Source organism: Botryllus schlosseri, chromosome 3 (genome assembly GCF_051294905.1).
Source record: "Botryllus schlosseri isolate E-star chromosome 3, Bs_hap1, whole genome shotgun sequence".
Lineage (NCBI taxonomy): Eukaryota > Metazoa > Chordata > Ascidiacea > Stolidobranchia > Styelidae > Botryllus > Botryllus schlosseri.
The window spans coordinates 25,459,821-25,485,817 of NC_137238.1; the positions used below are offsets into that span (position 1 = coordinate 25,459,821).

A 25,997-nucleotide genomic window follows, 5' to 3' on the forward strand; every position below is an offset into this window, starting at 1 on the left:
GTCATAGCAGAACCGAGATCATCGCGGTGAAACTAATTTGGAAAACTGACCACATCAGTCAGTCTGAATTTATATAAAAGATTTCCCAAGATATCAGTGGGATTCAACGGCACTGTCCTCTGATTAGAAATTAGGAAAAGCCCATAGCGTTTCGCGCAGCGAGGCTAAAATTTTGGCATCATTTCCTTATGATTGCATAAATGATATATTCAGCCATGCTGTGGAAAAACGTCATCTTTGTAAATAGATATCAATGACATCGTATTGCACTGCGAATAAAGTTCATGACCTAGCATGCCTTACATTGTCAATATTTATCAGAATTTCGTTACGTACCAGCAGCGTTGCTATCAATAAAAATCCACCAGTTATATTCTTTTGTGGGCCTCTGATAAGATACAGTCAATGGCAACGGGAGGTCAGGACAGCGAAAAAGGTATGTTGCTTGTGACATTGAAAATATATTTCGACCGTTAATCTTATCTTCAATATCGTCACTATCAGACTACTGTTCATGTACACCGTATTGGCCAACTCCCAGGTGACGCACGAAGTCACGGATAATATATAATGGCAATGATAAATTATATTCCATTCAAAGTTGATTTTTCAATACATGACCTATTGAGGAAATTCTCAAATTCACTGGATCCGGTTATTTACTGTGTTTACTTTCGAGTCCCTATACGAAATCTGATAAACAATGAGTGTTTCACTTCACACGTATTTAGCATGAAAATAGCTCAGTGCGTTTCCCGTTTTATATTGACATATTAGCGACATGTTGGTTGTGAAATTTATATGGACTGTTTGTTTTAAATTTACTATTCGATTCTTCCTTCATTGACTTTTCTTTTCAATGTTAATCTGTATCTGTGCATTTATCAAATCATGAATCGGGGTTTCTCGTGCAACGGGCCCATCTCCCTATTATTTATCCGAGGCGGTAAGATCGCCTACTGATTACTTTAACTAATATTGGCAGGCGGCAAGTTTCATCAGTTTTTGCACATTTTTATTTTACCTAAATCATTATGACGTGAAGATGACACATGCCAAGTGCAGATAATTTACACTTGTCAGTTTCGTTCCGAATGACATATTAAAAATAAACGAGCCGACCATCAAGATAAACACCCGCAAGTGAAAGTTTTCAACCTATTATGTTCACGACCCACAAAACTAGTGAAAGCATGACATCGGCCGATTAAATATCAATAATCCACACCAATTTGCAACAGTACCAGGGCTGTCATACACTTAAGATTGAGTCAAACTGGTTACTTATTTACCTGTTAATCATATTAAAATGATTTTGCTATCAATTCATATACGGTCTATGGCAGGGGTTGTCGAACTCAAATTGCGTCGCGGGCCGGATTAAACCCTTTAAATCGCTGGCGGGCCGCACTAGTTAACTGATTCCAGAATCATGCCCTATCTTTTCACTTGAATATTTTATTATCAAGTATATACAGATAATAGTATATTGGCAATATTGCATTGTACCACGGATCATGTTTTATTAAAGTTATTCTAGCAAGTAGCAACACCTTTATTCGCGAACAATGGCGATTTGGGATTGTCTGGAGGCCGGACATCTTTTGAATAAAAGGTGACATGGTAGTGCAACCACTGATATTTGCATTGTATTTCTCTAACTTCTATATTCTACATGTACACTGCTTATAATGGTTTCGCATTGGTGTTTTCAGTTATGTGAATAACTACGTTCTTCGTGTCATTTTTCCGTAAAGCTCTAAACTCAGTGGGGACCCAATGTCTTCCCGAAATTGGGTGATAAAGTCACCAACTTTCCCCACTGTTAATCAAAAAGAAACCACAACAGTGGTAATAATGTGGTCTACGGACATGTCCCACATTTGCTGTCTTAAGGCAATATTTAATGGATGAAATCCTACAAAAAACTCAACATTTGTACCGAATGTGATGGATAATATAACTATATATTAGTCAATGCAGAATTGGTCCGCGGGCCGCATGTTTGACAGCCCTGGTCTATGGTCTACTGAGGACAGGTCAATTGGTTGAAAAGTAGAATAATTCATACCTCGAACAATATATTATTTCTTAATAAGCATATAAGCATATCGAATCTAATAAAATATATAAATTTTTACTGGATATATGATACCTCACATTCCTCTATATTAGGCGAACTTTTCAGCTCCCGGGCCGATTTCAATAAATGAATCGATTCGCGTGCCGCACTTATATTAAATTAGGATTATTAGCCAAAGTGCAATGTTTTTATTTAATTAAACAGGGACCGATGAATTACGGAGATGATATCTATGTATTTATTAATATTTAAATGCTTTCTTGCGCCGATAGCAGACGATACGTCCCAGCAAACACTGGTACAGACCAGGAATGCAGAAAATCCGTTTTTATTAGGGTGCGGCGGGAATGTAAAAATACCCTGCCTTGTCGACTCGTTTCAGCGTACTTCCAATGGACTGCGGGATGGTGCATAATCCGTCTTTTCAGCGTAATTTCAACATTATGCTAGACTGTCTTTATCACGGCGTGGCGAGAATGTAAAAATACCCTCCCTGCCTTGTCGACTCGTTTCTACGTACTTCTAACGTTCTGCATATTGCCTCGTTTCAACGTACTTCTAACGCCCCGCAGAACTGTCAATACTGCCGGCAAATCTGATTTCGGGAACACACAAATCATAGCTTTGAATTACTGTTATTAAAAATTCAAACGAAAAGAAAGCACCATCAAACAAAAACAAAAAACTTTCATTTCAGCTTCATTTCAGTAAGCTTGATAACACATATCTTCTTCACCTTGGTCGTCGTCTGAAGATATGGTGTCTCTTATTTTCTTTTTTTAACAACCTCCTGTAAAGATAGGACATAAACACCGATTAGCTAAGGCATTCATTCAGACTCCAGGGCATAGCAATTTTTTGGGGGGAAGGGAGGCAAAAATTTGATGCGGTGATATGAGGATATGAAAAAATAGACTAAAAACCTAAAAAAACATGGTCTTGGGCCCGTAACTGGGTGATTAACACAGCTTTAACGGTGATCTTTTACCCACAGACATGTTATGGAAAACCAGTGCTCCTCAGCAAATGAATATTTTAAAGATAATAGTTGAATTTGGTCAAGAATATTGTCAGTTACACTGATCCGTGGGCACTCAATAGGGTGGATCAAACAAACTTATCGGGGGGATGCATCATCCCCTAGACCAGTGGTTCCCAACCTGTGGTACGCGAGTAGATTCCTTTTTTTTCGATCGAAGGGAAACGTTAGTTAAGATGGGGTTGATTTTCAGTTTTTTGAAGCCGTCGTTGTGGGTAGGGACAATCCCACCAATGACGGCCTACATTGGGATTCCGTTTTAATATATTTGACCACAAGTATTCCAAATGGATCCACTATAGCAGTAGTTCTCAACCTTTTTGTCTTCGCGGACCACTTTTGGACCGCCACAGACCCCCGTGGACCCCCTCAAGTTTTCGTTCAAAATTAGCTCAATTATATCGTGCAACCGTCAACTGTCTCGTGCAAACATTGATTTTAGGTTAGTAATAAACAGTCAGAAAATGAATTTTATTCAAAATAACATCACACTATATGTCGAAATTGGGTAGACTTTTAATATTTGGAAACAAATTTTCCACCTGCATTTATTGTCTTGAAAATTCTCGTCTTTGATTGGATATGAATGAGTGCCGAAAGTCCATTTCCACAAAGATATATTGGTGGCGAATGTCATATTAACGCGTAACGCTTCCGACGATAGCTTTTGGTGTGTGTTTGTAATGAACATATCATGTCCACTAGGGTGGTTCAAAAATAACCTTTTTTCCTGAATCTTGCAGGTTACTTGATTAAATCGTTAGGTTGCCTTAAAAAACGACGCACACCAAATTTGAATTCATTCCAACCAATATTCGCGGATTTCGTAGAGTTTGAAAATTTTGAATTTGCCTAAAAATGCAAAAAAAAAATTTTTTCAAATTTTTCTGCCAACCCCATGAAATTGTTGCGCTGTCTTCGAAAACGATGCAAAACAAATTTGACTCAATTCGAAGCCGTAGAAGTGGAGTTATTTCAGTTTTTCTTTGATAATTCTGGGATTATCCTTGATTGGTGGATCATCTCAGAATTATCATCAAAAAACTTGAATAACTCCGCTTCTGCAGCTTGGAATTGAGTCAAATTTGTTTTCCATCGTTTTTGAAGACAGCGCAACAATTTCATAAGGTTGGAAGGAAAATTTGAAAAAAATTTTTTTTTGCATTTTTAGGCAAATTCAAAATTTTCAAACTCTACGAAATCCGCGAATATTGGTTGGAATGAATTCAAATTTGGTGTGCGTCGTTTTTTAAGGCAACCTAACGATTTAATCAAGTAACCTGCAAGATTCAGGAAAAAAGGTTATTTTTGAACCACCCTAATGTCCACGCAGCCTATAGTCATTTCTATCTAGCATCTCATCTTGAAGGTATTTAGTGGTTATATCACAGAAGAAAATGGATTTCGTGGCGGCGCGGTTTCAATTCTTTCATTGGGACAGATAAGGAAAAAAGTTCAGGAACTTCTATTTCAAACGAATGATTACAAATTTGCTGCAACTGACAACTGCAACTGCAAATCCAAATTGCTATCTCCAACATTTAATTTTTCAGAAACCTTAACAAAACATTTATAAACAGCAATATATGTTTGCATCAGCATGCTATTGGTAAGTTGACAATAAAATGAGTTTGCACAGTCGGGTATTTCATCTCAGACGACCATTTTAATGACGCGAGTCCTAAAGTTTTAGTAATTATGAAGCGAAAACTGTCCCATGCTTTTCCTAATTAAAAAAATGTAAATTAGGTTACCAATGACTTTACAATGACCAGAGGCTTCCCAGACCCCCTGAAAATGCTTCGTGGACCACCAGGGGTCCGCGGACCCCCGGTTGAGAACCACTGCACTACAGAAATCATATAGCCTACTGCAAGAAATATTGCAAGAAATAGAGCTACAGAATTAGTTTTAAAATGATGAATGTTTTCACAATTTCTACATAAATGGTCTGATGTTAATTTCAAGAAAATTCATTTTATCGCTGTTTATCACTACGCTGCAGCTAAAATTTTCACAAGGCAGATGACAGTTGGACGATAATTGAGCTGAATTTGAACCATAACTTGATATGTCCGCGGAGGTCCGTGATGGTGCGTAAGGGGTCAGCCAAGACAAAAAGGTTGAGAACCACTGGCTTATGATATAAATTGTCTCAGTGTACATACGAAAAATCCTACCTTCTATCGGCATGCCCCTTTCTGACTTGGGAAGTGCCGCAGTGCTTCCCCGATGACATGAAGTCTTTTTCATTTGTCCCAACATGAAGATTTCTGCAAGCTCCTAAAACGATTTTTGGAAGCGTTAACATCAAGAATATTAAATCGATATTCCATTACGGTGCTTTAATGATAAACATATATTGAAACCTAAGAACTTTTCGCGTGCCAGTTATCCAAGAGCAACCGGCACGATGAAGGAAACAAAACCCAGTTGAATTCAAAACCAAATGGAGAATTATGACACAACAATGTCGAATTCATAAATAGCATCAATGGAGCCAGAACATAGCAACAATGCAGCGTATAGCAACGGTAGCGTAACTGTGTGTCACGCTCTCATACTGCTTTACACAAGCGTTGTTATACGCTGCATTGTTGCTATGTTCTGGCTCCATTGATGTTAATTCTAAATTCAACATTAATGCGTCATAATTCTCCATTTGGTTTTGAATTCAACTCCATTTTGTCTTCTTTATCGTGCCGGTAGCTCTTGATAATTGGCACGCGAAAAGTTCTTCGGGTTTCAATAACGTTTATCAGGAAGGTACTTTTGAAAGCAGTATTAAAATTTTGTACCACCAACCAATTATTCAATTACTATTTATCTTCAAAGTAAATGCTCATTGCATGAAGTAGGGTTGTAATGACTCGAGTCAAGTCACGATTTTCTGTTGACTCGACTTGACTTAAATCATTTTCTAAAAGTACAAAAATGACTCGACTCAATCTGTGTATTGACTCGACTCATTGCGCATGACTCGAGACTCAGACGGACAAGACCAACATTTCATGGTGATTTCAAAGAATAGTAAAGTAAACCGCCATTGGGATTTCGCCTATTGATACTGGTATTTGAAAATGCGACCAGAAACTGCTAAAAGTGAGGAAAATCAGTATTTTATGAATGCGAACCACTCGATATCACAAAAAAAAATTATAAAAAGTTGGTTTAACAAGACTTTAACTGGAAAGTGAGCAGCCAACAGAATGACTTGGGAGTCTGACTCGAGTCATTATATAATACCATGACTCGACCCTCTGCTCGCTGACTTGGACTCGGACTTGACTCGGTGGTGACTTGTGACTCGAATCCTTGTGGCGTGGTTACAATCCTGGCATGAAGCCTCAACAGTTACATGAGTGGGGTGACTAGACAATGAACATAGTCACATTTGCAGCATATCATGAATGTCTCTTACTATATGTGATCTTGTTCAAATGGAGGTTGATGAAAGCGTATTTCCCATTCTTTCCGAATCCGCTGTAATCACACCAGACACCAGCACTGGCAAATTGCTTCATGATGCTTCTTGCTGACTGACCAATATTGTCGCCGCCAACAGTACTGAGTACAAATGTCTGAAATGTCAATATAGGAACAGAATTAGTTGACTGTTCTTGACCGTCCACTTTCAGAGTTGCATCTCAAAGATGCTAAAATAAGTCTAAAAATAATCGAAGCAATACGATCGTCAACTTTGACCGACTGAATTTCTATAAAAATAATAAACATAAGACCTTGATAGCTTCCATGTCTTACGTTGATATTTACCATCTGCTATCGGCACAACAAAGTATTTAAAAACAATAAAACAGATTCAACATACCACATCTCTTGCAAAAGCTTTTGCATTCATTCAATTTGTCATCAAACATCTTCAAATCCTCCTTCGTGGTGAGTGGCTCAGGAAATAATTCTTCTAGGAGCAACTCTAATATCTTTTTATGATAGACAATCTATGACGGAAAAAAGTTTCGGAGAAGTTTTAAAACAAACACAATTTTCCACACAAAATTAAATTGCCACACGAAATGCGAAATACTACGGTGACTACGCTCCCATTTTACAAGGTATGGCGTGATGACGTACTCGTACATCCCATTATAGCTACAACAGCAATGAATTGCGTGTTCGAGCCTGACACGTCGACTCCATAATTCCTACCAAAGTGTTGGTTGTTTGTCTAGGCTCCTCCTCGCCATGTCTCAAAAAGCCTATGGGCCGTGCTGTAAGTGGGCAGATACTGAATCATAATAAGAACCGGCCAGGTGTAAAATGACCATTGTAGTTGAACCACCATGAACACCGCAAACAAACAAACATCTGACATGGGCATTGGGTATGTTGAAAAAGAAATATTTCCGCTGTCAGAAAAGAAAGAAGTTACCCTTACCTAACACAGTAAACATTGAAACCAGCAATATAGGTCTTATTCGAAAGCAGAATAACAAATGTTTTACCGTACATATCAAATCAAATGGAAAGTTCATGTAAAATAGCCCGAAATATTATCTTATACTGTGACCATATTCTATCAATATGGTATGGCTGGTCAAATTCTCTGGGCCAACATAAACAAAACGTTTCGTTTCAACGATTAATAATCTTGTCACTGGATTCGTGGTATAATTGCACTAAAATATCAAAATTTGCTCCATTTTAAGAAGGGCAATTACCATCAAGATGAAAATGTCTATTCTTGCACCAACTTTTATAAAATCAGGATTCCAGTACCAAGGCAGGTAACCTACGAATCAGTGTTCTATACAGGTATACATCTATGACGTTTACCTATAAAATTCAAGCATAAATATTCTGATATAGGTATATAGCCTAGGTACCGGTAATTCAGATGTTTGAAGCGACTTAGACAACTACATCATTCTAGTGGTTTAATTTCACTAAATTAGAGCGAAATGCCAGTAATATAATTGTAATCTAATTTGGAAAAAACGGTGTAGCTTCAATTCTAATCTGGAAAAGCTGAAACTTCTAGTTGTCTACGCCTGGTTTGAAAAAAGTCAAACAGCTTTAGGCGCCATATAGTACAGGCAATTGGAAATACCCCATAAGCTATGCTACTGCATATATAACTTCAACCCGATACCTCAGTCAGTCACCATTCCTACATATTTACGGCATTTACCACACAGAAAAAGCGAACTATGCCTGGCTGCGACCTGTTGCGAGTCAAATCTGGACCCGCGCGATCATGTCAAATTTGAATCGCGGAAATATTCTAGAAGTCACGCATCGATAATCACATTCCTTAACGTACAACATCTCACTTATTTAGTTATTCTCTGAATAAACCTATTATCCATACTCGTTGAACATACGAGATTACCGAAAGAGCGAATATATATATAATGAAGATCATATATATGAGAAAAAACAAAACTGTTCGACCTTAGAGCAACAACACGAATATACAACACCGGTGACATCCTCACGCAATAAAACGAAGGGGGAACGATGTTTTCAGATGGATATTACGAAGCTACCGCATGAGATCGAACAAAACCGGACAGGAATTAATCGCGATTGAATGTACCGCCAAAGTCATCCTTTCTACGCATTTTAGTCATACCCGCGAGAGATAGAAAATTGGCATTATTAGGTTAACTACCGGATATAACGAAGCCTAATGCATGAGATGGAATAACACCGAGTGTGAATTCATTCTGATTAAATGTAACCCAAAGACCATCCTTTCCACGTGTTTCAGACATACCCCCGACACCTAGAAAATCAGAACCTAATGGAGATGATCCCGGATGATCCTTTTACCGTTTTGTGTTTGCTGGGGTAAGACCTTGGTATTGGTATTTATTATTAAAAGAGTTATATTCGCAAGTGGACGTGGAATAGGGTGTGAAAGCTACCAAGGTCTTACGATTAAATATTTAAAACAAATCGAACAATAATTTATTGTTAATGTACCCGCGTCAGAAACATGACATCCTCAATAACCAATTTGGTAAAATTTGGAATCAAAGACGGCTGTGCCGATTCTTAAGAGCGGATGTAAATTTGAATCTGTGAGGAACGGTCTGTTCATAGATTAGCTGATTCTACTTTTGGTTCATCCCGAGGACAGACAATGCAGACAGCATCATAACCATGCTATCTTAAATATACCCTTCCACAATATATAGTTAATATTAACATAAAATACTTCTAGCCATATCGAGGACAATTATATTCTTAGCACACGCTCCAATCAGTGTCCCAAATAACAGTAATAAAAGTAATAAAATTGCTGGAGTTGCCAATTTTAAATCGCAATCATGATCCGGAGGATGTTATTTTCGATTAGAATTTCTGCGATGTTTACGAACTGAAACCTTTGAAAATACGAAGTCCTTGAGATCAGGCAACTATATAGGGCGGCAATAACATAAATATAGTAAAACTAACTTGTCATTGTCACGGGAAAAAATATCAAGAAAAAGTTTTGCCAAGTCGCTGCAAAAAGTTACATTTTAGTGCGCATTATATTTTCGTCGGGCGTTCGCGGTTCGTAAAAAACGGGGATCCGGGCCGCACGCGGCCCGCGGGCAGTGGTTTGCCCACCCATGCTCTATATCTATATCACTTGCTATCAATCGATTGTTTGTGCAAACAGTGAACATGACTTAAAACTTCAATCACCAGGACACATGTTTACGGATATTATGCCTGATATCGCTCACATGATTTGAAGCCGTATGTAGCGTATCTAAATCAAATATTATTTTACCAGAAACACAGAGAAAGAAGAATTCTATCGCTGAAAATGTAAGATTTTACGAAGGTGAGAATCAAAGCCACAATATCAATGGTTCAATCTACTTTAGTCGGATATTTACCTAAAATAGGCATTGCACAATCTACGTATTTTCAGAATACATTAGATCAGACTGGATGAGTGGATCCCAACGTGCGTGATATCTCCCCCCTCCCCAGTCGGCGATATTGAGAACAAGGAAACGAACATACCAAACGAAGTGACTGGGGGGGGGGCGATTGGGGGCGAAATGTTAGAACGTCCAGGGAGATATATAGTTAATTACCACGGCAAAAATGCACGTTAATACCGCTTATTCTGCATATGACGCGAAAGTGGCCTAAAAATAGGTCAACTAAACGGAAAGTAGACATGCAAAGCGGTTTTCCGAGCACCTACTCGAAAAAAAAAACGTCCTTTATTTAGTCAAACCACCATCGATCAGTTAGGTGAATACATTTACCGATTATATGTCCTCTTTTCCGGATCCGTAAATATGGGGGATGAAAATCTGTGTCGAGCTTGATAAGTAGGCGATGACTTATGGCTGTCTCACTTCCAATCCTGACATATATCATGATCAGTACTAAAGCAATCCAAGTTGTATTGCCATTTGTATCTCGATGACTATGTGCCCACTGCACAAGCTGTGCGCGAGAGAGACTGCTTGAAATTGACGGCGAAATGCGGGTATCTCGTCAACAATTCTATGTAACTCCGTTTCAGTCGCATATGTGCTCGTACAAATGAGGATAGCCATCGCATTACCACGTTAATTTTTTCTCAAAAAGCATTTTTTTATGTGTGCCACGAGTATTTTATAATTTTCCTGCTTTGCCACAAGCCGAAAATGTTTGGTAACGACTGGGCCATAGGAATGGTGCGAACCCCTGAAATGAAAGGAGGACGTAAGTTATTTTTGTCCTCGATGTGTTTGCGGCGTATACACCGACTCATGATATACATACACACGATCCGCTGGACAAGTAGGGTGCATATATAGCTCTATACGGCTATCTAATTCTTGCCCCACCTCTCCATGCTATCCCAGTCATGCATGAACGCCAAGCGGGGAAGTCATGAATACCAGTGTTACAAATCCGGTCTATCGTCTGACCCGTCCAGTGGATTGACCTAACGACCTACCGATCAGGAAGCCGGACGCGAACCTTTTTGAAAGTTTCTCTGTGAGACTGAACGTGAACTTATGACGTCACGTGACGCCATATAGCTAATTCCGACGCTACATATCAGTGAAGTGATGTACAAGATATCTAGCGACAATTCGAGCCACATTATGCCAATGATACTGAAGTACATGCTGACTTTTAAACGTCACCAAATGTATCAACTATATGGAACATTCAAATGCGATAATAATCCCTTAAAATCAATATCTTCCTTGACTTTGCCAACGATTTCGACGAGGACTTGCGAAGGAATATAAGCCTACGCCTTAGCGGTCTATGCCATACCGGACAATGTAATTGGCGTCTTATAAGCCTCTGCAGATGGTTTTTTGCCAGCATTATAACATTTCTTGCATGATAAGTCTGTGCATTTGTCAAATGCATTGGATGGCGTGACGCAAAAGGCTTTCTTTCGGTTTTAACAATAATATTAATAATAATTTGGCATCGGAATATTGCTACATTGATATCGAGCACCGTATAAAACGGATTAATCTACTTGCTATTGATATTACGCTTTAAACAAGTTATGCAGTAGCCAAGCCCACACCTCTATGGCGCGGATTTGGTTTTTATAATACAATACAAAATATATCAAATCACGATGAATCCCGTACGCCTGCTAAGGATTTTTTACATTACACGGCTATGTATATTTTTAATATCAATTCCATTGATCGATTGAACAAGCATCTTCCTTGGCTACTTACCAACGCGGTGCTCACGGGCCCCAGGTTGCCCGCGAGCCTGTTCTAAAATATATCGAATAGCAGCACTTACCAGTGAGCTTTTATTCATTTATATTGATTGATTTAGCTATTCGTGTATAAACAATACCAACATGTAACTTACAAATGACAATTCATATATATGAGAAGAGAACACTTAAAATCAGTGGTTCCCAACCTTTTTCGGTGGCAAGGCCAAATTTAGAATTTCAGAGTACCGTCGGGGCCGCACGAATACCAGGGCAATGAAAGGAACCTAAGATAGTCACCAGAATATGAAAATTGGCACTGTTCCGATCATTCGCTTCACGCCATTGGCCATTGTGTTGCCGCGCTCCCGTTGTTCAGAACAATCAACCTTTGCTAGCTATTTCGGAGTAGTTTTAATGCCCTGGCGAGATTTCAATTCGTATTTTTGCAATCAGTGCGACACTTGCTTTCGATAAACACCGACATATCAAATTATTCGGACGCTTGGGTCGCGAACTATAGGACTACCAATTATGCTGCTTTTTGCCGGCTAAGCAGTACGCATCTCGGCGTATTCAATCGTGAATCACTTGTTGCACATCTATCCGTAAATTAGTTATCAATACCCAGAGTCGTAACAGCACTTCGTTAGTCCTCTCCCCCAAACGTTGCTCTTGCCCCCCCATAGGGTGATAAACCGAACTAGAAGCCACCCAGCCCCTCTCAGGCTGGATGGCCGTTTACCGCTATTATCATCTAAATCGGGTGTCCGTTTTAGGCAGCTTCTCTCGGCTGATCGTGCGAAGCGTAATCAGATTTACCGGTTGAGCCGAGTGAGTTGTGTTTGAAAATGTAATAACACTCAATAATAATTGAGCATCTTCGGGCGTATACCCGTTGGCAGGAACGAAACAGCACTTCGTCAGGCCCCCCAAAACACTTAGGTCTTGAGCTCCCATAGGGTGATAAACCGACCCTCCGTCCCGTTGTTCGCTTCGTCCACGAAATAAGGATCACCGTTTAGTGAGCTAGCGTGGAGTGCGAAAATTTTCGTTAATTCAAAATAAAATAGGTCAATAACTTCGGGAATTGCATATATATTGCTATCAATTACTTGTCCTCTCTGTTCACGTAATCAGATTTACCGGTAGAGCTGAGTGAGGTGTCTTGGAAACTGTAGGGCCCGTAAATATTAATTAAACATACTCCGACAGGCGGACCCGTTGGTACGACTACGTTACATGATGTTATTTCGTGACCTCCAGTCTGCTATATCAAAAAATATAGAATGGCCCAAACGTACTAAACTAAAAGATGCACACGATTTCAAATTGGTAGTTCTTCACTGGCATATAATTATTCCCTGCGGGATGGTAGCCTATTTGTCTCGTGAGGTTCAGATTGCCAAGACAGGAACATTCGGCGCCAGACATTTAGGCCACCTATATGTATTTTGTATATACATAACGAAGTTTTCGGTAAGCGTAAGGGCAGTGCTTTTCGGCCAAGGTTTTCTCGCCGCCGTTCGTTCTGGCACACTTCTTGGAGTCGCATGTTACATGGTCTAAGACTTTATATGTCTTAGTGCGTCGTGGCGCGGTAATGGCCAACGCCGATATCCCCACTTCTATAGATCTTGCGTATTTTATCCTGCTGGAAGAGTACCCAATGATTAAGGTATTTTGAGATTTGAAATCGCGTGCAGCCATAATCGAAACAAATTCAGCCCCTGCCCGTCGAATTAACACTGATATTGAGCCCACCATAGGGTTGTTGTTGTTTATTTAACAACAACAAAAATTGGCGCTTATCGCCTAACGACCTTTTGCACCACGGTCGTCGAGCATAGTAGGCTACACAAATAAAGGAGATAACACGAAATAATGATCAATAGCACAATAAAGTAGAATCAATCAGGTGAGATGGCGATTAAAGAATAACACAAATTGATGCACGTACGAACATAACAGAATAGAATAACAGAAATATATTACAGACTACGGTTATAAACAGCCGTTACACGATAACACAAATTCAACGACATGCGGGATTATACGAGAATCAGTGAGCAAATCATCAATACATAAATTCACTTTAAATTGAACACATTTATCAATAAGAAATGAACGATGAAAGTCATATTTCGGGCAACTAATTAAGAAATGATCCACAGTTTCGGGGTAGCGGCAGTAACAACACGCAAGAGAGTCTACCATTCCAAGTTTAAACAAATGGCCGTTTAATCGACAATGACCTGATTGGAAACGAAGGATTACATTATCATAAAGGCGATTACCATAACCCGGGGAAGGATCAAGAACATAACTGTTGAAGGACTTGTAACGAATACCGTTTTAAGATCTCTGGTATTCTTGGTCCCACAATGCCATGCAGTGGCGACGTACCACCATAGGGTAACCGATCTGATCTTCAAATTTTGTGAATGAGATCGGTCTATAATATTACTTTCTCCATGCATGTATTACTATAAAATTTTGATCCTGTTTCCGCCCACATGATCATACTTAGTAACAGAGCTGATGGAGGACGATGACTTCGAAATTACAGGGAACGGAATTATACATCGTCAAGTCGTGTCATGTGTATTTATGAACCAAAATGCAGATCCGAACTAGCAGATTGCCCATGCGGTGGTTTTTAGCCTTTCATGGTCGCGACTCAATTTCTAATTTGAATTTTTTTTGATAAACTGATTAGTGACAAACGGTCACCACCTTTGCCCAGACTTACTCACGGCCTATTTTGGAAGCTGATCATGTTCAAGATCGTCGCGAGCCCCAGAATAAGGACAAACGACCCCAGGTTTAACGCCAATAGCTTCGACTAATGCATCTAAATGGCCTTTACCGACTCCAGTAATACATCGTTCTCCTATAATTGCGATTACAATTGGACTTTTTCAGTAAATGCTGGTTATTTTTAATAATTTTTGATTGCATTTTTTTGCGAGGGTGGTCGAATAAAGAATGTAGCAATAAATCGCGCGCAGTGCAAAGAAAAATATCCAGCGGCATAAATCTGCTCAAAGTAACGTCGTTTCTCTTGAATTACGAAAACATTTTGATCCTATTTCAACCCTTCTAAAATCCGGACATTTAGGCATATTTCAGAAATTTTTCCCGGGCGCAGTTTCAATAGTGAAATTCCGGACCTGTCCGGGAAATTCCGGACGTATGGCAACCCTATGGTAGCTCTACGTCCAGGACAGTGCCAAAGGGGTGAACAACATTTCTATTCGGTAGCAGATAGCCGTGAAGCACCAGCAGATTTTCAATGTCTATATGCCTATTACGTATTATATATTTTGACACAGCTTGATTCTCTTACTCTCTACCTACGCAGTTAAGTACCAGGTTTCAAACTTTTTGTAATCGTTGCTGCTGTTCGGTATAACGATATCCACGGAGCCTGTATGCTGAATAGTTCGAGATTGAAATTTCAACAATGTAAAATTAACTCCACCCATATCCCACCAGGCTGCACCAAACTTTTGGTTCCTTGTTGACGCGGAAAAGTACATCGGTGTATGCGCAGCAGCTATAAAGGTTGCAAGCATGTTTGGTTCCATTTACCGTTGTGTATCAGCAGTTCCTGACATGTACTTCATTAGCAACAAACACAGAACACGCCTTACTGATGTACATCCGGAATACTCACGGTGCAGTTGTCAAGTTACATATCAGAGTACAGCGCACTAGTTGATAACAAGCAATGCCAGGCTTACCACGGACTGATATAGCAACTGATATTAATATGTCCAGTCCAAAGTGTGACATGATTTATTTAAAAACTTGAGTTGACTGTTGATGCATAATTTATACAAACATGGTGCGAAGTAATTCAAGGTTTCCTAAAAATGGTTGTAGCTATAGCTAGTTGAATTAGGATTTTTCAATTTTAAAAGACTGTCTTAGAAGTCTTCCCACATTGTGATTGCTGCCTAGTGCTATGAATATAAAAATGAAACTTCATCCTGATACGGGTAAACGACGGGAGTAATTGGTAGCTGGCCGATTCAGTCAGTACCCAAGAAGTAACTCTTGGTTACAAAAAGGCTGGTGACCCCTGACGTCGTGTATTTCGTTCTTGATGTTTTGTGATTGGCTAGGTGCATGCTGGTTTGTAATTGATTTTTTTTTAAGCTGCCAAACCCATACAGAGTGGTCCGAATTTGAAATGCAAAGAAATTGAGCCAAAAGTGCGATAATGGCATGACAAAATGTAATACATGAAAAATGTTCACACTGCAGAACCTACCAAGGTTCGTTTGTGAAGGTGAACCTATAAATTTGTTAGGTTCACACACAGAACGCGAACGTGAACCTCACGCCCAAACCATCGCTACTATATATGCAATAACCTTGCGAGTTCGGTTACGAGCACTTCCGTATTTCGAGTCGTGCTTGGCACAGAACCATCTTATATGGAATTTCAAGGTAATCCGTCCTTATCGCCCTTGATTGATTTCAGGGTGAAGGAAAACACCAATTGACCGGATAAGTCGGGTTGTTTAATTATGGCCGTCAACCAGTTACTCACCATGGAATTTTATACTTTCTAGGACAGTCTCCGCTTATGGGATCGGAGGTGTGGAGAAAAAGCAAAAGATCGAACCACGAAGGTGAAGTATATTTGATGGCATATCACATTCGTCGTTCGCATTTACCCCACTTAACTGCATTGTTGAATTCATGATTGCGTGATTTGACATAAAACGGGAATGTCACTTTATATCCACGTATCTATGTTTCAACTAAATTTTGAGTTCATGAGACGCCGGTATAAACGACCGGATATCGCTTTTATGACCACAAGAGAGAAGATTAGAGTACTTTATTTCAATAGTTGGTTAATGCCAAGTGTATATCTCACATGCTCATGAATACAGCTCCGAAACAAATGTTTTCAAATGTCTACGAACTCTAATAGTAGGCATTTTATCAGAAAATATCACAATCTATTATTGACAGACAATCACACAATGAAACTTAATGAGATTGAAAAAAAACCTGTAGCCCGGTGTTCTACCACATACTACAGGGGCTGGCAATTTCTCCAGTCGGCGGGTCGGATATGGGAATATGAAGTACCTGGCGGGCCAGAGTCCTGCATCGATTCATTATTCGCGGATTTATCCAACTATAGAAGGAATAAATCGTATTTAATATACTTCAATAGCTGTTGAAGTCAATGAGAAATCTGTGGTCGATCAAAGTTGTCAACAAATTATTTGAACTCTGGCTGCATGTCGTCGGACGTAGAAACCCTTAGTAAAGACTAGATGTGAATATCAATGAGATTGGAACGCTGCTTTGCCTTGCTAATGTTCATGGTCGAAAATGATTGCTCGCAAATGTATGTAGAACCGCGAGCTATATTTACATGTAAGACTGGAAAGTGTCTGCGGGCCGCTTAAAATACCGTCACCGACCGTATGTTGCCCTCCCCTGACATACTACGATTGCATTCGAAATAAGATGTCATTGGAAGATGAATCAATAAAGTCTAATTGATTAACTTTTAGCGCTAAGAGAAACAACCACTGTCGAAGTTGGAAATAATTACCAAGAATTGGAAATAGCCGATTGCAAAGTTACGTTTGATCAAGGATCGATTACTGATATTCAGGAAGTAACAATCACAGCTGAGGTAAACCCTGAAAACTGGCCTCCGGGAAGAGAAGCCGTTACTCCCATGCTACACGTAGATGCGCACAAGCTACTCAGACAAGCAACGGTCAAATTGCATACTTGGTGTGCTTATGACTGCCGGCCGCAGACGGAGGAAGTCATGCGGTACAGCGAAACAAACACGGAATGGGAGTCAGTACAATTTTGCACTGTCAGCGAGACACGTTACATTGAATTCAGCGTGGAACACTTCAGCTGGGTTATCGCCATCTTGAAAACATTTTTTTCAGCGTCATATATCATGAGGCCGATCGTGTACTGTTCCCATACTACCTTCGTGCTAGCTCTGCTGCGCGACACAAAACTTCAAATACAGAATTTTCAACAAGAAATGAACATTTTTTTTCATTCCGGATATGAGGAAAAGAGAATTCAAGCGATTGAATGCAAGAAAGATGACGAAATAAAGACATTAATCTCTTGCATCAAACCAGCAACCGGTTTCGGTTCTTGCCGCATTCTATGTACATTCATTCCGTCCGATGCATCGTAACAAATAGCGGGCCATCATACCGAATTTACGACTTGGCTAGTGATAAACCGTCTCAACAGATCACGATTAAAGTCGAGTCGAAAAACGGTAGCAAAGTATTGTCACGCAATTGCTTTGGCTTCTTCTGGAATGGTGATAAAGGTGAGTCTTACCTCGTACCCAAAACCTTAGATGCAACATCGAAACTACGTCTAGCTGGAACATTACATTGAATGCTGTAACACTATTCATTGCATGATAATATCGCGTTACATCGATGTTATAGGCTACTTATCTTATCTTACGAATAATAAATTTACAGGTAGATCCCTGCATCACCAGCACGTATCCGACATTTATAACGGGAAAATGGTAGTCAACGTTCATGGAACAGCATACTTAGCTGATGGGGACGTAATTCATGGAAGCACCATCGGGACTTTGAATAAAGGGGAGATTCATAACGAAAACCACGGTCTTACGAGCGTCGTATCTGGACAAGGATATACAACTGCAGATAGTACTACGTCAGTGGAGATGACACGGATGCGAAATTGCGCCAGAGAAGACAATGCAGTAGACTCAGGTACCATGCATTTATGTTTATCTGCCAGGAAGGTATGGAAATCTCGCGCCCTGCTAGATTTTACGGATCACAAATATATTTATTCAGGTCTACCAACTGAAGGGGCAAAAGAAGTAAAAGATAGAGTTATTAATTTGGAAGGTACTGTGTATATAATATTATACATTCAACATGTGCCGCTATAAGGGATCATGAGAACTGGGAAATCTTTCTATTCCACTTCATGTCGTGACCCTGACTTAAATTACCCGGCCCTGTGAAAACTGTCTACAGGATCACAGACCCACCACTGTCATCGCTCCACCCGCAATCATCGTTCATTTATTGACAATAGCCTACATGCGAGGGAAGCTCATTCCGCATCGAATTACAGCTCCCTTGCGATTACATACTAGAGCAGGACATGGATCGAAGCCGGATCGGATAGCCGGTCGGATTTTCTCATTTTTTCCGGAGCCGGATAAGCATTACCCCTCTTCCACCCTCGAATCAATTGTTAAAGTGAAACGTTCATGGAAATAACCCACATGCTAAGTCCAAGTTGACATACTTAGTTCAAATAAGGGCTGGGTCTGATTTGTGAGTTTTTAATTTCCTGTATGCAATATTTCAATCAATATTCAATACCGTCCTGTAAGTACATAATTATTATCGGAGTTTTCCGGGCCGGATCACTGTCATTTTTAGAATCCGGCCTAGGAGTGGAACCGGGGTCGTAACAGAGCTTTAATAAGCAGAATCGGAGTAGGACCAGAAAATTTGTCGATTCGCTTCGCACTGATACATACACACACCACGGAGAAAGAGAGATTAATCTCCTGTATTTGTCATTTCGAATGCCCAGCTCCGATAATTATCGACAGTATCACTTGAATTTCAAGTCGTTGCGTTTAAAATCGATGATGGTGTATCTCAATGAAATTGCTCACCGCCGCATATGAAGCGATCATATAATGAACCGCATTCTTTATTGGCCGTACTGCAGGGTGGAACATTACTAGATTCATAGAATTAAAGCCGTAAAACAAGGCAAGCATATTGGATCATAGTTTCTATGTTTACGTACTTTTTGCAGACAAGAAAAGAAAATTGATGCGCGAGAATGGCGATGTTATTAAAGCTTCGGAAATTCTGGTCGAATTACAAATATTGAGAGATCATGAGAATGTAGATGACTTATTGGATATTGCGGTGTGCGAGCTACATTTAATGAGAGGTCGGGACGAGAGTTCGCTGCGGAATTTAAAAGATTACATTTCGCAGTCACCATGGCTGTCGGCAAGGGATGTGAGATTATTCGGTTGCCAACTTGCAAGGTTTGAAGGTCGGTTCGCCGCAGCGATAATCTTGCTGATCATATCTCACGAACTGCGAAATCAAGAGAGACGATTGACGCTAACGGAGGAAACCGAATGGAGACTAGAACTCTTGAGCGAGATCCGTGAGTTCCTCAAACTATTGGAAAATGACGCCACAAAATTCAAAGAGCCAGCAGTCATGCTCGTCAAGAAAGCTGTAGAAATCTTGAAGAAAGACATGCCGACGCAGCGCGAAGGCTATGATGACCATGAAAAGTCACCATATCGAGACGAGACAGGTAACCTGAAGTTTGTAATACCCAGATTAATTTCAAAAATATTACGGGAACCACTATAAAGAATGTGATACTTCAAAGTGGTTCTTGACATTATATGTTGCAAAACGCACATGAAATGTTCAGTTTCGGTTAAAAATGCAAGTAGTCTATATTAAAACCTGCATATATCAACTAACGCTATTAAATTGATAGGTTGAGCGTGATAGTGTTAGTTTTGGCACAAAATCGCACTGTCGGTCTCCTGCTGAGCTGTGTGATTGCTTTTATACACACCTTTTTGAGTCAGTAAAATATATTCTCATTACTTAAGATGTACAGAACCAAGCAGAAAAAGAAAAGGAAGAGCGAATGAAAATTCTGGAAGGTACAGCGTTCAAGCCATCAATATTGAGTGATAAAGCGTCATCGCTTGATTCACGATATATAATAGAACATTACATTTTTTGCACGATTCCTATCGCTATTCAGACGAAAAATTTGAAGAATCCGATAAGTTTCTCTTCAAGTTTGAGAGGATCTTGTTTAGGAGTTCGTTAGTGGCGAATTTATGTCCGCATACAACTAACGTATTTGATAAATTGATAATTACTTATAACTTGGTCGATTTTTTTGACACGTCAAAATAAGCCAAAATTTTGTCAAAATTAGCCAAAACCTGGTCCAAATTGCAGCATTAGGTCAAAAAATTGTCAAAATTACTTACAAAAAATTCTTCACAAATCAACCTTGAATTTTGGATTGTGACGGAGTTTGGCATGGTGACGCAAAAATGCTGTCGGGCTCTTGCTCCTGAGCTGCGGTCTTGTTTTGCCGGACGGCATTGTTTGGTCACAAACCAAAACTTCACCACAATGCAAAATTCGAAGTTGCTTTTGAGGGGTTCCAGGGTCATGAGCAGAATAAAATTATTATTTTCGTAATCAGTACAGCAACAGCTTTCCTGTGATACCCGATTTATTAAATTTAGCGCTCGGCAAGCTGGTCAAAAATGGCCGTAAAATTGCCTTTGGCCAAATGGAAAGTATGACGTAACACAAATGATGTAAGCCGTTCAATCTTGCTGTGTCCACGCCATTTAGGACACTGTTGGAACCACAGATTTAACTTATAATAATATATATACCCTAATACAGCTTGTGTGATGTCTTTGAATCCATATGTGAATTCTAGATCGGTAATGCATTTTCACCTTAGTTCTTTTTACGTAATTAGGTCCGTGATGATCGACCATGTATCACCCATCTTTCGACGCCATGTCTACGAATAAACCCAATATCTGCCGCACAAGCATGCATCCATATCCCTCGCCAATCAAACTCTAGTGATTTGGTGTGTTGGCGTGTAATTCGAACTAATGTAGATATTATGTCACATCTGAGAAAGGGAGCGACATATATAGCTGTGGTTCCTTTGTATGTGCGTTCTCATAATTAACTCGATCTACAGGCATAGTCTATATTTTTAAGTTAAACAGTTCGTGCATTTAATCACGCATTACTGGGATATGTGTACTCACATAGTCTAAAAATTACACTTCTAACTAACGCAGTTGTGGGCAAACTACTGCCCGCGGGCCGCAGGCGGCCCGCAACATCGTTTGATGCGGCCAGCGAAAGCCTCAAGTAACGTTGTAAAAATATTGATCAAGTACGCACTGAAATGAAAATACTGTGGTTTTTGTTTTCAACTTTTTCTAAATATATTTCAACACGATATGACAAGTTATAGTCTTACCATAGTATTTTTTTATCTCAGTGATGGCGCGATAGCCCGATGTCGGGGCCCATGCATTTTGAAAGGTTTGAATTGATAAACATCACAGAAAGTGAAAATTAAAATACCTAATTCGCATCGCGATTGATTTTAGATTGGCAACACGATCCAGTTTAATACTATTTGTGCTGTACTTGGAAAAACACTTTCTCGAGTGTGTTAGCAGGTCTCTTCAACCGGGTGTTTCGTACACCCTAGGGTAGTGCTTCTCAACCGGTGGGTTGCGAAGCTAATTCAGGTGGGCCGCGATGACGTTCTAACTGTAACACTTTCGTATTCACTTTTCCAACTCTTTTAGACACTTTATATTCTCAAGATTAGAAGAGGTAATGCACATTCTCCTCCTCCAAATTAAATTGTTTTACGCCCATGAGCGCCACAAGTCACGTTGCCTTGCTCACAATAATTCGTGAGCCAGATTTTCGTCACATTTATATTCATTGGAGCGTGAAATTCGACAGTGCGTTATTGTGCATGCGTGAGATTGAAATTCACTCTATATGCAAACGTTGATCGGGAAATGTAGCAATCCAGCGCGATTTGTCGTTATAATCAGCAAACAACTGCCGCGACGCAAGTTACTCATAACTCGTAAAGACGAATGGCTGATTGGATACGCGCTTTCTCGTCTGTTTTTGTTTGGTGTTTTTCTACTACAATGGCCATTTACACCAGACCGATATTATTTATTATGATTCCGCATCTGACGACTTGGAGCACGGTCTACTCCCAGACTTTTTTAAAACACCGTTTAAGCAGATAGGATGATGAGGAGTCTAGATAAGCGTTTAACGTCTGTAATCATCTGTTACATGCATGACCTTAACTGCCCCACCCCAATCGGTGCATCGAGCTTGAAGAGGGGCCAAAATTATCTCATGAATTAACATAAATTATTGAGTATTTGTTTGGAGAGTTATTGAACTTCTTTCAAATTTTCTTCGCACTTGGCGCGAATTGGCATTGTTAGATGTCTTGGTTTTAATAGCGGTATACCCATCTCCATAATAGAATAATACGCATAATTTATAGAAATAGGTCATTCGGTGTCGGCCATTACCGCGCCACGACACACCAAGACATATGAAGTTTCGGCCTACATGCGACTCCGCGAATTTCGCAGCCAAAAAGGTCGACAGTGAGAAAACCTCTGCCGAAAAGGATCGAGTCCTTCGGTATATGTATGTATGCCTAATTGTCCATGGACTATATACGGTAGGTGCCTAATGGATGTCTCAAAATATCGCTGTCACAAAAAAATTCATAGTAGGCTAGTATATGTAATTGGCAATATCTTTGACCGAATGCCATCATGAATTCCAGAAAATATTCACGTTAGGCGCGACTATAGATAACTGTAACACACTGTCAACATAGAAACTGGTACCCACGAGCAGTGGTTTAAATGTAAATCGCAAAAGGGCGTCTAGTGGGTCGCGCAATGAAATTCGAACGAAAAGTGGGTCGCGAACTGAAAAAGGTTGAGAAGCAGCAGTGCCCTAGGTTGTACCATAATTTCTAAAGGGTGTACCACTCAGATGTGGTGTACTTGGGTGTACCAGATACGCATCACAATGGACCGATGACTAGCTATAAATATGCAAGTTTATGCTTCAGAACAGGTTGAACGAATGTGCAATATTGCATAATGTTCATATCAACTGTATGCAGCTTGCAAATTACATTCCTTTTGTGATGTTATAAGCAAATGTTTCTCCTCGTCATTCAACCTTTGGTTATGGACTCATTGGTTCCTTTTGGAGTGAAACAGGGTGTAGTTAACATGTGTTCAGGTTGCGACATCTATCTATAATGCCGCCGCGATATCTCAGATATTTTGAATTCGCACTTCCTGCGACAAGCTTATGAATAGCGCAGTGTACATAATTGCAGGGGCGTAGCCAATGTTCCCTCTAAGCTGCGCACGTGCGCAAATGCGCAGTGCTTTCACGGTCTCTGCGCACATAAAATCCAAGTTGCGCACAAAAAATCCGAAGTGATGACCTTTTTTTAGTCGTTACGCACTGTTTTCCAAGGGTCTGCGCTGTGAGTTGGTGAGTGTGCGCAGACCCGTCAAAAATTATAGGGATCATTGGGCGTAGCCAGGCTCTCGGGGTCGAGTTTGAGATGGTAGCCTGGTAACCTCGAATCCTGCGGACGTACGGCCGCATGCAGCCGTAAAGCGATAATTATGCGGCCGTCTACGCATAATTAAATTTACGTGTGTTGGTGGCCGTCGATATGCAATTTGAATTTATGAATTGGTTCCCAAATTTTTGAAAGGTCGGGAAGCCCGCGTAATAATGATGCTCTCGCGATAACTATTTGATTTTGTTTGCAGACCAAAAACACAAAATGACGCTTGAAGAACATTTTAAAAGTGCTTTGGGAACTTTGACCGAACAACAACGATCGGGGGAAATTGATGATGTTATTGGCTTATTGAAAGACGCTGTTCTCGAATTTCATTCGATGAGAAGTCGGGAGAACAGCGCGATGAAGAATTTGAAAGATTACATTTCGAAGTCACCATCGTTATCGGCGAAAGATGTGAGATCATTCGGTTGTAAACTCGCAAGATCTCAAGGCAGTTTGCTTCCAGCTATGATCTTTTGGAGCATATATCATCAACTAAGAAATGAAATGAAGGCATTGTCCCTGAAAGAGGAAATAAAATGGAGAAAGGAACTGCTGAGTGATATTCGTGAGATGCTTGAACTTTCTGGAAATCGGAACACCAGAGGTCATAGAATTGCAGCCAAACTCGGATTAGAAATTGTTGAGAGATTAGAGAAAGATATACGGGCGGTTGAGGACGTCAAAGCTGACCACAACAAATCAACTGAAGGCGTGTTTGCAGGAGTGAAGTTTGCATTCGAACTATATTTATCGGTTTGTAAAACGTTGATGAATCCTTTCAAATTTTAAGGTTCAGAGAAACATTAGGTACGAGATATGAAACATTGTTGATATGTCACGCTTCGTTGCAGTTTTACGTTGAAATCACATCATTTCTTGTTTTTAAGGGCCGTATGTTTGCACACAGCATTCCTAAATAGTGATAATAAAAATCGATTACAATTCGAAGTTCCGTATTGCAATTTTTGCAAGTTAAATTAATGGGACCGCTGAAATTGAGTCACAGCTACCGCATATCCAAACGCACTTGAAGAAACAGAGGAATTCTACCAAAGCCATTTACGAACAAATTATCCCTTTGGGCTCAGTACACCGACGTATATTAGACTACTTAATAATATTCATGAATATAAAAGGTATCAGCTATGCCTATTGCTTCTCGGACCAGGCACAAAAGTAACTCTCCGCATGTCTCAAGAACATTGTACAATATTCAGAAACATTACTTTGGTCACTGTGTCGCTGACTGGCGTTCTTCTGCTGACATTATGCGAAAGCGAACATCGAGAAGTCAAAATTCTGCCGTTTTGTGCTCATTTTACACCAGAACTTCGTTCAATGTGCACTAGGGTTGACCAAAATCTGAAATCCGTGTTGTTATATCTCATTATAGATCATGATTAGTATCATATAATTTTATCGAATAAAAACACCACAAGGCTGCGTTACAATGAGAAGATAGTAAGGTGTCGAAAAGACTAAGTGTAGTCTGCGAAATCAGACATCCATCCAGCCTAGGATAGAGGTGGCATGCACACGCACACTGGATATAAGTAAAATGAGATAATACAAATGCACACGTGTCCAAATGAAGTGCCATGTGACGGAAGGCGAGAACGATAAGTCAGGCTATGGTCCGGTAAACTTGAGGGATGACTTTAGTATTCATTCACTGTTAATTGCTTGTACTTCGACTTGAATATGAACATGCTCGCCGACAGTAGGATAGCCGGCAAAGATACTGTTCCACATATCAGGTCCGGCAAATTTGATTTCCTGTCGACCATATGTTAGTTCGACGACAACGGCACGCGTATGATGTAGTTAAGCGCATTTGATTCCGAGGTAAGGAAGTCATTGTAATTTTCGGTGCAGTGACCGCGCAATGGAACTAATTCATAAGCCTGGCAATTTCTAGTTTCCGCATAGCTTTTAGG

At 40.0% G+C, this 25,997-nt stretch overlaps 2 protein-coding genes across 4 annotated transcripts; one reads left to right on the forward strand and one right to left on the reverse strand.

Moving 5' to 3' along the window:
- Positions 1-2,702: 2,702 nt before the first annotated feature.
- LOC145436195 (uncharacterized) lies at positions 2,703-8,812 on the reverse strand. 2 transcript variants are annotated; one of them, XM_080313544.1, is made up of 4 exons: positions 6,952-8,812; positions 6,544-6,703; positions 5,287-5,405; positions 2,703-2,856 (listed from the first exon to the last, which is right to left on the reverse strand). In XM_080313544.1, exons 1-3 carry the CDS (start codon positions 6,979-6,981, stop codon positions 5,299-5,301), a joined length of 297 nt encoding a protein of 98 aa, XP_080169670.1. In that variant the 5' UTR covers positions 6,982-8,812; the 3' UTR covers positions 2,703-2,856; positions 5,287-5,298. The 2 variants fall into 2 exon arrangements, with proteins under 2 accessions (XP_080169670.1, XP_080169669.1); XM_080313543.1 differs by having other exon boundaries at positions 2,703-2,873; positions 5,303-5,405; positions 6,952-8,805.
- A 596-nt stretch (positions 8,813-9,408) lies between these two features.
- LOC145436192 (uncharacterized) lies at positions 9,409-25,008 on the forward strand. 2 transcript variants are annotated; one of them, XM_080313540.1, is made up of 7 exons: positions 9,409-9,921; positions 16,365-16,424; positions 17,328-18,551; positions 18,639-18,692; positions 19,627-20,148; positions 20,459-20,512; positions 24,263-25,008. In XM_080313540.1, the coding sequence occupies exons 3-7, from the start codon at positions 18,221-18,223 to the stop codon at positions 24,847-24,849; spliced, it is 1,548 nt and encodes a 515-aa protein (XP_080169666.1). In that variant the 5' UTR covers positions 9,409-9,921; positions 16,365-16,424; positions 17,328-18,220; the 3' UTR covers positions 24,850-25,008. The 2 variants fall into 2 exon arrangements, with proteins under 2 accessions (XP_080169666.1, XP_080169665.1); XM_080313539.1 differs by lacking the exon at positions 9,409-9,921 and having other exon boundaries at positions 13,588-16,424.
- The last annotated feature ends 989 nt before the right edge of the window (positions 25,009-25,997 follow it).

Coding starts and splice junctions, on each gene's coding strand:
- LOC145436195 (XM_080313543.1), bottom strand. CDS start 6,981: ATGAATGCAAAAGCTTTTGCAAGAGATGTG. Junction 5,406..6,543: donor TTTGAACAAGATCACATATA/GTAAGAGACATT, acceptor AAATCGTTTTAG/GAGCTTGCAGAAATCTTCAT. Junction 2,874..5,302: donor AAGGGGCATGCCGATAGAAG/GTAGGATTTTTC, acceptor CTATCTTTACAG/GAGGTTGTTAAAAAAAGAAA.
- LOC145436192 (XM_080313540.1), top strand. CDS start 18,221: ATGATAATATCGCGTTACATCGATGTTATAGGCTACTTATCTTATCTT. Junction 18,552..18,638: donor AGACAATGCAGTAGACTCAG/GTACCATGCATT, acceptor ATATTTATTCAG/GTCTACCAACTGAAGGGGCA. Junction 20,149..20,458: donor ACCATATCGAGACGAGACAG/GTAACCTGAAGT, acceptor TCATTACTTAAG/ATGTACAGAACCAAGCAGAA.